At 45.3% G+C, this 14,117-nt stretch overlaps 1 protein-coding gene across 3 annotated transcripts in view; it reads left to right on the top strand.

Annotated features, from left to right (window-relative positions):
- Positions 1 to 492: 492 nt before the first annotated feature.
- GALNT18 (polypeptide N-acetylgalactosaminyltransferase 18) overlaps positions 493 to 14,117 on the top strand; it is a 179,917-nt gene continuing 166,292 nt past the window's right edge. Inside the window, exons 1-2 of one of the 3 annotated variants that reach the window (XM_033062516.1) lie at positions 493 to 577; positions 2,263 to 2,530. In XM_033062516.1, the coding sequence (XP_032918407.1) occupies positions 575 to 577; positions 2,263 to 2,530 (271 nt within the window). In that variant the 5' untranslated portion in view covers positions 493 to 574. Of the gene's footprint in view, positions 578 to 1,993; positions 2,117 to 2,262; positions 2,531 to 14,117 lie in introns of those variants that run through there. The other 2 variants (XM_033062514.1, XM_033062515.2) reach the window with 2 other exon arrangements.

Here is a 14,117-nt window from a genome sequence, read left to right as displayed (position 1 = left end):
GAAGTCATTCTGCCTTTTGGCAGGACGCTCTTCTTGAACACTGGGTTTTGCTTGCAATTAATTAAAAAATAACAACCCCAAAACCTAAGACAAATCGTGTGCTTTTACTCCTCGTAAGATGTCGCCGTGTGCATTTGAGCTGTTGAAGGGTTTGAACACTCACAGGTTTATATTTCAGCAGTAAGTCCTGGGACCTTCTGCACACGGGCAAACCCTGGTGGCACCATCAGCTCTGGGGCGTGACTGCACACAGTGCAGCCAATCCACAGCGTTTGATATTCTTGCTTTCATTGGATAAGCGTTCAAAATAATTTTAGAATGTTAATTAACACGTGCCTCATTGTTTCTAATACTGGATGTGCTGGTTACATTTCTGTCTTGCGACTATCAAAAGAAAATGATCTCATATAGTACAAAAGTCCCCATTTAATAGGAATGGAAAAGATTCGTCATGTGCCTTCTCTCAAATCACTGAGATTTCATATTGACAGGAATTTGCCTTTTAAGTGTGTTTTTTAAAAAAACGTAAAATGTGAGGTGGAGAGAGGAAAGCAGCAGGGGCATGCCGAGCTAAATGGTGAGTTAGCGATGCTGGCCCGGATCCCGAAGCTAATTCGGGATGCTCTCGGATGGAGCGTGTCCCTGCGGAGTGGGGAGGCGATGAACCGAACGATGCGGGATGCGGTGAGGATGCCCGGTGCTCCCAGCCCGGCTCGGCGGGAGCGGGCACGCCAGGGTTCAGAGCCCAGGGCTCGGAGCCGGGCACATCGCAGGGCTGGCTGCTCGCCAGCAGCCGGGAGCCGGGAGCCCGTCTCCAGGGCCACTCCTGAGGCGGGCGGAGGGCTCGGGGTGCCGAGCCATAGCACACAGATCGTGTGAGGGATGGGAGCGAGGGAAGGAGGGAGAGAGGGAGAGAGGGAAGGAGGGAAGGAGGGATGGAGGGAGGGATGGAGAGAGGGATGGAGACAGGGAGGAAGGGAGGGAGAGACGGAAGGATGCAGGCAGGGAAGGAGGGAGGGAGGCAGGGAGAGAAACAGGAAGGTAAGCAGGCAGGCAGGGAGGGAAGGAAGCAAGTAGGGAGGGAAGCAAGCAAGTAGAGAAACAGGCAGAGAAGAAGGGAGGCAGGAAGGCAGGGAGGCAGAGAAGCTGGGAGGCGAGGAGGAGAGGAGGGAAGGAGGGAAGCCAGCAGAGAAGCAGGGATGGAAGCAGGCAGGCAGAGAAGCAGGCAGAGAAGCAGGCAGAGAAGCAGCCAGGCAGTGAAGCAGGCAGGCAGTGAGGCAGGCAGTGAGGCAGTGAAGCAGGCAGTGAGGCAGGCAGTGAGGCAGGCAGGCAGTGAGGCAGGCAGGCAGTGAGGCAGGCAGTGAGGCAGTGAAGCAGGCAGTGAGGCAGGCAGTGAAGCAGGCAGTGAAGCAGGCAGTGAAGCAAGCAGTGAGGCAGGCAGTGAAGCAGGCAGTGAAGCAGGCAGTGAAGCAGGCAGCGAGACAGGCAGGCAGTGAAGCAGGCAGTGAAGCAGGCAGTGAGGCAGGCAGTGAGGCAGGCAGTGAAGCAGGCAGTGAAGCAGGCAGTGAAGCAAGCAGTGAGGCAGGCAGTGAAGCAGGCAGTGAAGCAGGCAGTGAAGCAGGCAGTGAGGCAGGCAGGCAGTGAGGCAGTGAAGCAGGCAGTGAAGCAGGCAATGAAGCAGGCAGCGAGGCAGGCAGGCGCCGGTGGGTGCCGATGTACCAGCCGCTGTGTCCCGGCTCGTCCCCGCCCCGCGGCCCCGCAGCGCCGCTGCCATTGGAGCCGGGCGCTGCCAGTCGGGCCAGCCCCGCTCCCAGCGCTCCTGGGGCTCCAGGGCTCGCAGCCCCGCTCCCATCGCTCGCATCGCTCGCAGCCCCGTTCCCACCGCTGCCGTCGTTCCCAGCCCCGCTCCCACGGCTGCCGTGGCTCAGCCCGCCATGGCTCGCAGGGCCGCGCCGAGCGGGGCCGGGGCCGGGGCCGGGGCCGCGCCGCGGGGCTGGCGGTGATGCCCGGGGCGGTGCCGGGGCTGGGCACGCCTCGCTGCCTGCTGTCCGCACCGCAAACTTTGGGCTCTTCCCGAGCGCTCGCAGCCGGCATTCCAGTTGCCAGCCCTCCCTAGGTAGGCGGCGAGTGTTTGTGGTTCTGTGGATCGGAGAACTTTCTGCGTGGAGATGGAGTGACTTGGGAGCGCTCTCCGTTTGGGGGAAAGGGCGGGGGGAAAGGATTGCTTTTCATCGCAGCTCATTTTTGTTTTCTGGATCACAGGATTTTTTTGGAGCTATATGGAGGGATCTCAGGATGGTGTGCACCAGGAAAACCAAAACTTTAGTGTCCACTTGCGTGATTTTGAGTGGAATGACTAACATCGTCTGCCTGCTGTACGTGGGCTGGGTCACCAACTACATTGCCAGTGTTTATGTCAAAGTGCAGGAGCCCGTCTCGGAGAAAAAGTTAGAGGAAGACAAAGGGGACACTTTAAGGATTATAGAAAGGCTGGACCATTTGGAAAATGTCATCAAGCAGCACATCCAAGGTACCACCTCACCCCGGCTTGCTCTCCATCCCCTCCCGCTGCGTGTGCGGCTGTCGCGAATGTCGCGAATGTCGCGATCGGCGGAACCAGCGACAGCCGGGAGAGCCCGGGGAACCCTCCCGGAGCCGGGGCTGGAGCTCAGCTCAGCTCCCCCCTGCCTGTGCCTTCCCCAAGCACACCCGCTTCCCATCTTGCTGCTTTCGTAAATTTCATTTATTTATTTATTTTATTTTATTTTTTTTTTAAATTTCCATTTGTTGTTTTTCAAAACGGTTTGCTGCTAGTGGAATTGTTGCTCTCCTCCCCCCTTTAAGCCTGACTCCGCTAATCCGTGCTGAGTCTCTGTGTTGCTCGGGATGATGAGGGTTTTTTCCCTTAATGCCGGGAGCCGCTCGGCGTTATAACTGGGGCGATCTCTCTGTGGAATGCCTTTTAACTTGATCGCCTTTTAATGGGTGCCCTGAGAGAAGGGTTGAAGTGGGGAGACACTGGGAGAGAATGTGATTATTTCCTGTGAATTTGGGATTTTGCATTACTTTCATTTACTGGAGGGATCTCTAGTGTCTTCCTTTGTATTTTCATCATCTGCATGGCATCATATCCTCTCAGCCTGCCAATGAATTGGATGGTGAGGAGGCTTGGGGACAGGTGAGAACCTGTACAAAATCTACAGGAACCATCTCTTCTGTACTCCTGCACAACCTCCTCTGAATGCTCACACCCCAGTTCTAGTCTCTCCTAAATCTGAAAAGAGGAGGAGACCGTGTGGGAAAGCATACCTATCATCAGTGCAAAAACCTGGCTCACTTCCAGGTAGCTTTGGCCAAATTTTGGGAACATGAAGAAGAGCAGGGTGGGTAATCCTGTTTGAGCTGGGCTTCCCTGCTGGTCAGTAGCACAACTTCGTAGTGCTGTTCCAGCCACTTTGCTTTGACTTGTGTTAATATCTTCCTAAATATGGCATATCACCATTCATTTTGTATATGTACTCATTTCTCTTGTCACCTCGCTCAGAGGAGTAAAAGGCTGCTTTTTATAATTGTTTCCCCCCCTTTCTTCCCTGGAGAATGGGTTATAGCAGCTTCTTCAAGCTTTAAGTTCTGTCATGCTGTCCTTAAGTTTTCCTTGGTTCCCGAAACGGATTTGAAGAAGGAAATGTGTTCTTGTCTGTGTGCCAGTGGAGTGCACTGTGGAAGCACATATGAAAGCAGGGATCTTCCACAGGGCTCTGGCTAAGAATGAGATACACAGAATGAGAATGCTGGAGTTCTGGGAAGTTGGAACACTGGAATACAGCACTGCCCAGGCAGGTGGTGGGGTCAGCATCCCTGGATGTGTTTCCAAAAGCCTGGATGTAGCACTCAGTGCCATGCTCTAGCTGAGGAGTTGGGCTGGACTGGGAGATCTCTTCTAACCTGGTGGTTCTGTGGTTCTGTGAAAGTTCACTGATTTCCCTTATTAGGAGGCTGGAGTATAACTCCTGCAGGTTTGTTGGTGTGAAACTCAAAGAGCCTGGCTTGTTTTCAAGGAAACAAGCGACTGTTTTCAAGGGAATTAACTGCATGTGTGCCTTTGGTCACTAGTTCTTAGAGCAGTAGAGAAAAGGTGCACTCCAATCAGGGAATCCATCCTTAGCATGGATTAGAGCATGAACTTTTGTTTTTTTTGGGACTGTCCATTCATAAGCCAAACTGGACGTTTTTTCCCCTCAAATAATGCTTCTTTTAAAGTTGAAGAGGGTCTTTCAAAATTTACTAAGTGAACAGCTTGGTGATAAGTACTAAAGTATTAGTGGGTTATAAAAAAAAAAGGCTTTACAAGCTTCTCATGCCTTATTGAAATGACTTACTCTTTAAGATAAATAAATTAATAAAATAAAAATCACAGATACTTAGCTCAGAGTATATTTTCTGTACTTTTATTTGCCAGATAATTATAACTGGGGTTCTCACAGGAATTCCTGTGGCAGATACTGCAGAATAGGGTGATACTCTAATCAGATCTTGCTTAGAACTGTGAGATGCTGTGAATTCTGGGTCATGGTGCAAAACTCTCTGAAGTTATTGAAAGAAATATCCCAAGCTTGACTGAGTTTGATTTGAACCTGAAGGTCAGCTTTGAGAAATTATATGTTTGAGAGCTGCTGCCAGAAATTGAGTAAACCAGCTGCTGTAATGGTTCTAGACATGGTTGTAAGGGTTGTCTGTAGTTTGCAGTCAAACTTTTCCTTGGACCACTTCTTTTTTGTGCTGGAGAGAGGTCTCAATATCTCAGATGTTCTGCAATGCTGAACAGGCATGAAATTAGCAGGGGTAATGGAATTACATTCCATAGGATATCCTGCAAATGCCAGAGAGCTTTAGCTGCTGCATTTCACACACCGGGTTGTGCTAATACTTCATTTTAATTTGCTTTCTGATTGTTTGATTAGATACCATCTGGGAATTCCTTTAGCGTATAAATTGCAATCTTGTAATATTTTATCAAGTGTCCTGGAAATAAGAAGAAATAACACGTGCCTTCATATAAAGCCCCTTTTAAAGGATATCTGTTTAAAAAGGCATTTTCACAGTGAGAAGAGTATCAGACTGAAAAGAGATGTCCAGATACGAGAGGTTCAGAGGGAATCAGAGCTGGTGTGCCTTGTGTTTGGGAAGAGCAGCATGGACAGGGAAATCACAGAAAGCAGAATCTTGTGCAGCTAGAGCTCGATGCTGAAACTTGAGCTGCCCACAGCCTGGGAATCCCGATTGCTGGCTTGTGGCCAGACACAGCTCACGGGATGGCTTTGGCCAGGTGACTTCAGGTGACCTTTAGCAGTGATTTTCTGTGGCAATGGGATTGTGGTGTGAATTACACTGGGATGCTCTCCTGCCTTAGCCCAAACCTTCAGCAGGAGGCAGATGCTCCATGCTAGCAGGCAGCCCTCTGAGAGAAACTTTCAGTTCCCACCTTTTTTGGGGTTTGCTAACAGGATGGGGTCTTTTTCAAGATCAGTTGTGTGTGTGTGTTTGTGTGTAGGAAATAAACTGAGTAAAGGAACAGCTGGGTGGCTTGGTGCCAAATGCAGCCCCTTTCCTGCCTGACAGAGGTGTGGCACATGGACTGTGGTAGCACTGAGCTTTATTCCCAGAGAGTATGCTTTGGAGGGCTGAGGTTAGCAAGTGTTAAACGGGATAAAAAATCTGTGTTCTGTTGAGTTCACAAACACCAAAGTCTGGCTCAATAAACCCCAGACACTCTCACGTTATTAAAATCAATTCGAGAGTGCTTCAGCCAGATCACAACATATCCTTCATATTAATAATGCACCATGCATTGGCTCTGACACCAAAACCTTGCCCTAAGTTGTATGAGCAGTTGGAAGATCAGGGGTGTGGGCAGGCTGCTCTTAATCTGATACTGGGTTTGTATCAAGTGACAAACACCAGCAAAAGGGAGCAATGTGCTGTTTTCTGCAGTCTCACTTCAGGCCATCATAGTTCAGAGTTAATTTTCCTTGAACAGTGAAGCTGTGATTAAATCATATCACTCAAAACACTGCTGCACATCATCCTGTCTTATTACATAGTGTCATTTTAGTGTTTTTCAGCCTTCCTGTTTTTAATCAGAGGATGTTTTGGTTGGGGAATTACCTTAAGAGATTACAGACTGTGAACTCTATGGCATGAACTTGCTTCCTTGCCCCTGCCCCATTCTTCCTCCCAGCCCCTTGGACCTAACAGAATTACTGAGCAGTTGAGACGCAGGCTAGATCTAAACTGAAGATGTAACACACAGTTCATTTCTAGCTGAATTTTTAGCTAGGGTTGGTGGATGGTTGCTAAGACATCTGTGTCCTGCTAGGCTCTGATCCTCCATCCTTGCAAGCTGTTCCTATCAGTGGAATATCAGGCACTGTGTGAGAGAAGAGTTGTTTACATCATCATCTTTCATTCTGCTGCTTAGGATGATTTGCTGTGTGGATTTACTTGAGCTAATATTAGCTGTGCCACAGTTGGATATCTGATCACCCTCTGTGGTCAGCTGGGCCAGGGAGAGTCCCCAGTGTGTGATTCACTCAGTCCCTGTGCCAGGTGTCAGGGGGAAATGATTTGCTCTCACAAACTCTGTATTTTGAGCTTGGGAACTAGGTCAGCCCACGTTCTTAATTTTAGCCTGGGAAAGATTTGGGTAAGTAAATGTCACGTTTCTTACCTACCCTTTATTTCTTGATCTCAAACACAGAGAAGAATGTCTTCTGTCCCTAGCTGTGTTCCACAGAGCCAGCTCACCAGGATCCAAATGGCCACTCCACCCTGGCTTTGACTCCTGAGCTGCTTTCCTTTGGGGAATAATTAATGGCCAAATCCCTCCAGCTTATTCCCCTCAAGCTCAAAAGCAATTAGACATGTTTATCACTGGCTGCAGTGAATTTATTCTGCTGGGAAACACAGGAGCAGCCCTGGGAGCACTCAGCCCTGGCTCCACTGCAGAGGGCTCAGCATTCCCTGTGTATTCCCCGAGTTCCCTGGCTCTGTGCAGGCACACAGATCTGCTGTCCCAGGGCAGATAATTGCAATGGCAGCAGCTGCTTCATATGTAAGACAGGCAGGATTAATCCCATTATTTCTCCTCTTTAGACTGTGACTTCTCAAGTCATTCTAGATGGCCGCATGTCAGTGCGGATTAATTGGAATTTAACTTTCATGTTCTTCCATGCTTAGGGATGAGCACTCTAAAGAGACCTTAATACAGTCATTTCAACTGGAAGACTTAATTTGCTGTAAATTTTCAAGCAACACTGGAGGTGTAGGTATTTCAAGGACAATCTACTGAAGACTTAATGTTGTTGATTAAGTTGACTACACCTTGATAGTGTATTATTGCTATTATTAAAATTAACTTTTTTGTGCCTTTAATATATTTAGCTCCCTTCTAATTATATTCCTGCTGGTTCTTCCACTGAGCACTTCTGTCACTGGGGTTAGGATGCAGTGGGCAAAACTGAGGAGTGGTAGCTTGGCCTTGTTAAGGTAACTGGATTTCATTGCTGGATATTGAATGATTCCTGCCATGATCAAAGTTGTTTTCTTCAGAATGAGGTTTCTCTTTTTTTTATTTTCTGTTTTCCTGATTGTCATCTAGATTGCTCTGTTTCTCCAGGTTTATACAGTGGGAATGGCATGGCAGATTTATTCGAGATTGTTTCTTTTGACAGGAGCAAGAGAAGTTTTATTTGGCTGCAGAGTGAGAGTGAATGAATACTTTGTAGTTGGGAGGGGAGTTGACCTGGATTCTGTTTCCTTCAGTCTGACAATTTCAGGGAAGTCTTCAACAGAAGGTTACAAAGTGAATCAGGAGCAGAGCTGTGACTTCTATGCCCTCCCCCAGTTCCCTCCTTGCTGGGCTAGAAAAGTTTGCCTTTTCTCTGCAGAAGTTCATTTTTGTTGACATTTGTTATCTGTAATGGCACAGGCTCGGTGAAGGAGGGGTTTGAGCAGAGGTGTGGGGCTGAGCAGGGGTGGAGAGAGCTGCTCTGCTCCAGGTCCTGCAGGTTCCAGTGCTCCCTGTGCCACTCTGGTGTCACCTGGGGCTCTAGTCCTGCAGGTTCTCTGTGCTCCCTGTGCCACTCTGGTGTCACCTGGGGCTCAGGTCCTGCAGGTTCTCTGTGCTCCCTGTGCCACTCTGGTGTCACCTGGGGCTCAGGTCCTGCAGGTTCCAGTGCTCCCTGTGCCACTCTGGTGTCACCTGGGGCTCAGGTCCTGCAGGTTCCCAGTGCTCCCTGTGCCACTCTGGTGTCACCTGGGGCTCAGGTCCTGCAGGTTCTCTGTGCTCCCTGTGCCACTCTGGTGTCACCTGGGGCTGTGGGCTCAGGTCCTGCAGGTTCCAGTGCTCCCTGTGCCACTCTGGTGTCACCTGGGGCTCAGGTCCTGCAGGTTCCCAGTGCTCCCTGTGCCACTCTAGTGTCACCTGGGGCTCTGGTCCTGCATGAAAACTACATGAAACTTAATGCTTTGACTTCATGGTGCTGTTACCTACACCTGAATCTCTCTAGGCTTGTGCAATGAAGTTGTGTTCTCTGGGAAGCAACATTTTGTTGGTGTTTTCTCCACAATTTGCCTCTGCTCAGCAGGTGTTTTGTAGCTCAGGTGCTGTTTTTAACATGGTATCCTTGGTTTTCTGAGGAAAAGGCAGAGATGTTTAGGAGCTGAAACCCTGATGGACATTAATTATTACAGTCCTCCAGCATCTTCTTTGCGTGCCATTGAAAATTAACAAATGGGAATATTGTAATTTCTGTTCTAGAATATGAAGGTGGAAGGTCCAAGCTGCTACCTTGAAGTGCTCTGCCTTTAAAGTGCCAACATATCTTCTCAAGCCTGTGAGGGATCCTTGTTGTAATTCACTACTCCAACTATGTTTTAAACACATGAGATTTTAAAAATGCATTATTCCTGTGACAGGAGCATAGCCAGATGTTGGGGTTTGCTGCAGCATTGCCAGATGTTGGGGGTGCTGCAGCACAGCCAGATGTTGCAGTAGGCACATCTGTTGTCCAGTGACACAAACTTGAGGCTGGCATGAGCCCTGAGTATGAGATTAGACAGCTCTCCCGACATGCACGTTCTAATTAGCACATCTTAAATACACACAGGTGCTCAAATCTCTGCTTGGATGCTGCAACTGCAGGAGCTCAGGGACCCTGTGTTAGCCGTGTCAGCAGGGCTCTGGAAATCCTGTTGTAGGTTTGGTTTTGACATTTCCTATCTCCTAAATCAAGCCCCATATTTAAAATGTGAATGTTTGAATTTTCCTTTTATTAGAGCTGTCACAGGTGATCTGTGAGAAAATAGGATTTTTATAAGCAGCTTTCTGAAGAGTGTAGGAAAAAGGTAGTATTTCTGGGGGTTTTTCCATCATAGATAAATGATCATTCATTTTAGGGAGATAATACAGATTTTCAGGCTGTGTTACTTGCTCATATGTAATCTGAATCTAGCTAAAGATCTCTTTCATGAACCATCCAACTAATGCAGAGAATTACCTGTCCCTGCTTTCATGGTGGATTCAAATTGCTTTGAAGCTTTCCTTTCTGCATCAAGTCATGACTTGCCAGCGGCTTTGCAAGAAGATTTGGCATGCTGGAGGTAAAAGTGAAACTTGTCAGATAAACTTTTCAAACACTGCAGACTCAGTGAGTCTGTACTCATCCATTACAGGATTATCATTGCAGTGAAATTATGGCTGGAGAAAACGTCTTCTGGGATTTCTCTGTGCACAGAATAAAAAGGCTTGCAGACCTAAGCACAGAATCATTTTTACAATAACTTTGTTCTGTGTATTTGCCTTTCTCTGAGGTATTTATGATTTTACTAGCTGTATATGGAATGATAATAGCATGCCAGCCTTTCCCTCTTCTACTTGTGCTAACAGGAATATTTTAAGTTGCCTAAGTGAAGGGTGTGGGAGTAGCATGCTGTAATTTCTGTGGAATTTCTGATTAGAAGATGTGTTCACATTTAACAGTTTGGAGGACAAGGAGGGTCAAGGAGGAGAAAAGCACAGCACAAGCGGCAGGCTGCACAAGGATACCTGAATGCTTTGTTCTTGTTGAGTTGGTATGAAATTGTAGTTATGGAGTAGAAACTCTGGATTCCTTACTGGTTTTATTGAAACTGGTCCTAGAGAGTTCCCATGGAATGGAAGGAAGCAGTGCACCATTTTTGATTATCTTCTGAGAGCTTTTTGCTTTCCTATCACTCTCAAAACCAATTTCACATCTAGTAGATTGCTACAAATATTTGCTTGTTAATAAATGCCAAATCTAGCACTCAAAGATTGAAGACTTAATTTGATTTAGTTTATATGGATCTCATAAAACATGTGTAGCCCCTTTAATGAATTAAGAAATTTTTTTATCATAAGCAAAATCCTGGGCCTGGAACCAAAATCGTGATGGTTTTGTTCTCCAGTGTTATAACTGTGTGTGGTTGTTTTGATCCTGCTTTTTCAGAGTCACAGCTCTGTGGCTTTACATGATGCCAGCCATAAAGGATTGTGACATCATTAAACTTGGTGTAGCAGGATGAAGTATTTCAAACCTCTATTCAGCTAATGTTTTCATGTGGCTGTAAAGCTGTACAAATTTAAAATTAATTTAAAACTGTTAGACATCACCCAAGCAAACCAGCAACAGAAAAACCCAAACACAAGCTCCAAAGGGATGTGTAGACTTGTACACAATGCCAAGAAGACTGGTGAATTTAGGCACTAAAAGCACCCAGACCAGAAAAAGCTATAACAAAATGACAGCAGAAGACTTTTGTCTGGACACATCGTTCCCACTTGCTGCCATTGTAACAGGAATGATTTTGGTAGTGAAACATTTAAATCTAATTCCTGTAAGTGCAATTCTACCAACACACCTGAGTTTCCAGCACAGCTTGTGTCCTTCTTACATAAAAAACCAGAATATTTGTTAAAATCACCTTCACAGTGCTGATCCTATTACTCTTATTTAAGCACTGAGACAAAATTCTGCATGCAGTTGAATACAGAAATATAAAATATATCTGAAATTAAATATATCTGAATATTTTCTGTACGCTGTCTCTCTGAAAATATGGTTAAGCTAGGGGTCCTTATGGATCCTTATGGTTAAGCAGGTGCAGGTGGAATGCCAGAGTGAGCAGGGAGCCACAGCACAGATTTCTTGTTGGAGAAAGTAACAGAGGTAGAGCTTTTGATGTGGGCACTGCCAGCTCTTCAGGGTGGGTTTTTAATTGCTCAGCCCTGGGTTCTTTTTTTCTTAATTAAGCTGCCCTTTCTAAATTTCTGACTGGGTAAAATTCCTTGTTGTGAGGAAACCTGGAGACTTGAAAACACTAGAAGGAAATTCAGTGTTGTGATGTGGGAGACATTCCTCAGCTCCTTGCAGTAACAACACGTCAATATATTTCAGTCTGCTTGACAATACATAGGAAATGCCTTTGATTTTGTAAAATTGTGTGTAATTTCTCAACATTTCTTTTGATTCTATTGATTAAAGCTTCTCTGTCTGCCTAGAGACATTAAATAGCAAACCATCTGCTAAAAGTGGATTGGCAACATTCCTGAAAATCAACATTAAAAAAAAAAGTTTAGTCTAAATATACTTCAAAGACTGTTTCTATTCATGTTCTGAGATGAAAAGGAAAACAAAAACTTATGTTACAGTCTGGCAAAAGGTTGTCAGGTAAGAATACCATGTAGCTTCCTCAAAAATTTTGTTTTTCTGTCTTAGGGAAAGGAGGAGCAGAGAGAAAGATTTATTCAACATTGTGTGTGTCAGCACAGGTTCAGTGGAAGATAATTCTGTATATTTTCTTCTCCAGCAGCTGGATTATCATTTCCAACTGTCCAGTTAAGACCAACTTTGAAGTACTAAAGTTGTCTCTGAAGGCACTGTGCATTTACACCCTTTCTGTTAGAAAAAGGAAAAAAAAAAAGAAAAAGGTTTTTATTTGAAAGTGAGAATGAAAAAGTCCTGGAGTGACTGCTCTGCCATAAGATTTTTTTCCTTACCTTTAAAATCTTTAGATAGTGATAGATATGAAATCATTATTTTAGACTGCATGCTTTGCACAGAAGGAATGTGACAGAACAGAGAGTTCTGTCAGCGTGGTTGCACTCAGTGCTTGCTGTAGAATCTTATCTCTGTTGGACTCACAGTGTAATTTTATTTTAAAAAATATTTTTAATGTATCTCTTTCGCTCTCTGCTCAGTGTTTATGCTACACATTTATTAAGAGTGACTGTGATTTTGCCTTTCTGCTGTTTGATGAGAACAGCTGTTATTTTCTCCCAATTTCTTGGCACCTGGAATTGTCAGAATTCCCCATGCTCATTCAATTATCATCCAACAAGAAGGATTTATTCCAACAACTTACCTAGAAGGGCCAATTCAAAACAAGATGCCCTTCACTGCTATTAAAATAAACTCAAAAAGTCCTGTTTATTTCATTTGAATGGGTAGCTCTGTCTTTTAGATTAAAAACAAGCAATTTTATGAAGTCACCTCAGACAGCAGGAATAACAGTGGGAGTAGAAGGCCCCAGCTGGAGGAATTTACACATTTACATTTGCCATCTTTCAGTTCCAGTGTTTTAAGAATAACAGAATTCAGTAATTTTCCTGCAGGTAACCATTGTAATCAGTATTGCGAGCTGAGCATGGTGTTCTGGGCAGTTCCTGTCCCAGCCCTGAGCAGGATGTGTTTTCAAACCATCTCATGCCTAGCAGTGTTCTTGTTTTAGCTTGCCTTTGCAGCTCCAAACCCAAAATGGGAACTAGAATGGATTGACTGGAGATACAAAGGAGGTTGCAGTCAAGCAGTTAGAATTTAGTTGAAAATTTAAATAGTTTAAACCAGTGCAGCAGAGCCATGTCAAGAGCACGATGACCTTTTCCCTTTTACCACTTTTCCCCTTTCCTTTTTTTCCTGTTAGTTAACTTATTTTGTTAATTAGTATCTTGTGTTTTCTAGGAAAGGTTCTCCCCCCCTTGCCCTAATTACCCCTTACCTCATTACCCTTTAAACCTTGTGCACCCGTGTTGCAATGAGTTAGGAGCTTTCAGTTGGTGGACTTTGGGAATTGCAGATAAAAAAATTAGGAAAGGATGTTAGGCCATGGATATCTGTTACAAATGTGCAGTAGTTCCTATACTGCCTGTCTCTTTGAAAGTGATTTTTGGAAACTGAGCGACTGCTAAAAAGGTCTGTGCTAAACTCTGTGAGCAGCCAAATTTCAGTGAGTGCTTGTAATGCAAAACAGCAGAAGGGGGCATGAAACCTCATTTTTCTCTAGTGGCCTGATCCACTTTGCTGAAAAGCCCCAGAAGGTAAGGTTAGTCTCCTCTGTTCCTGTTAGAACTTGTTTTCCAGAAAAGTGGAAGCAGCCAGTTGGCCAGCATCCTTCCTGTGTCCTTCCTCAGGAATGCCATTCTTGGAATGCTCAGCCTGGGAGCCCCAAGCCCTGCAGGAAAGGCTCCAGGGTCTGGTGGGAGCTGCTTCCACTTGTTCACTGTGGGCAGCTGCTTGAATTACTTTGTTTGTTGGTATATACTTTAGATATCAATATCTATGTTTGTATCTATATATATTATATAGATATAAAAATGTATATAACATAAATAATGTAACACAAATATATTTTTATATACATTTTAAATTGGCTCTGATTGCCCTGACATATATTAGCCACTGCCTCTGACCTGACACAGAAAGTGCAGTCAAATAATTAGTGAGAGTAAAACCCTCCCCATTAGAAATGATGCCAAAACACACAGTTGTCAGAGGGGTAGAATTTCAGTTAAATGTTTTTGGAAGACTTGTACATACCATTTATATAGATCTCTTAGATACGTTTTGAATTTTTTTTCCAGTAGGTTACTTTGGAGCCTCCACTGCTTAATCTCCTTCAGTGTGTGTTACCTTTCTGAGAAAAAAATTTAAATTGCCTGAGGCATAGCTCAGAATTTTCCCCCAGGGAACTGGAGGTAAAACACCAGCTAATAGAAATTCTGAGGAATTCACACAATACATTTTAGTTATTATGTAATTGCT

Source organism: Catharus ustulatus, chromosome 6, assembly GCF_009819885.2.
Source record: "Catharus ustulatus isolate bCatUst1 chromosome 6, bCatUst1.pri.v2, whole genome shotgun sequence".
Classification (NCBI taxonomy): Eukaryota; Metazoa; Chordata; class Aves; order Passeriformes; family Turdidae; genus Catharus; species Catharus ustulatus.
Note: the sequence above shows the minus strand (reverse complement) of the source record. Positions and strands in the feature narration are given on the sequence as shown.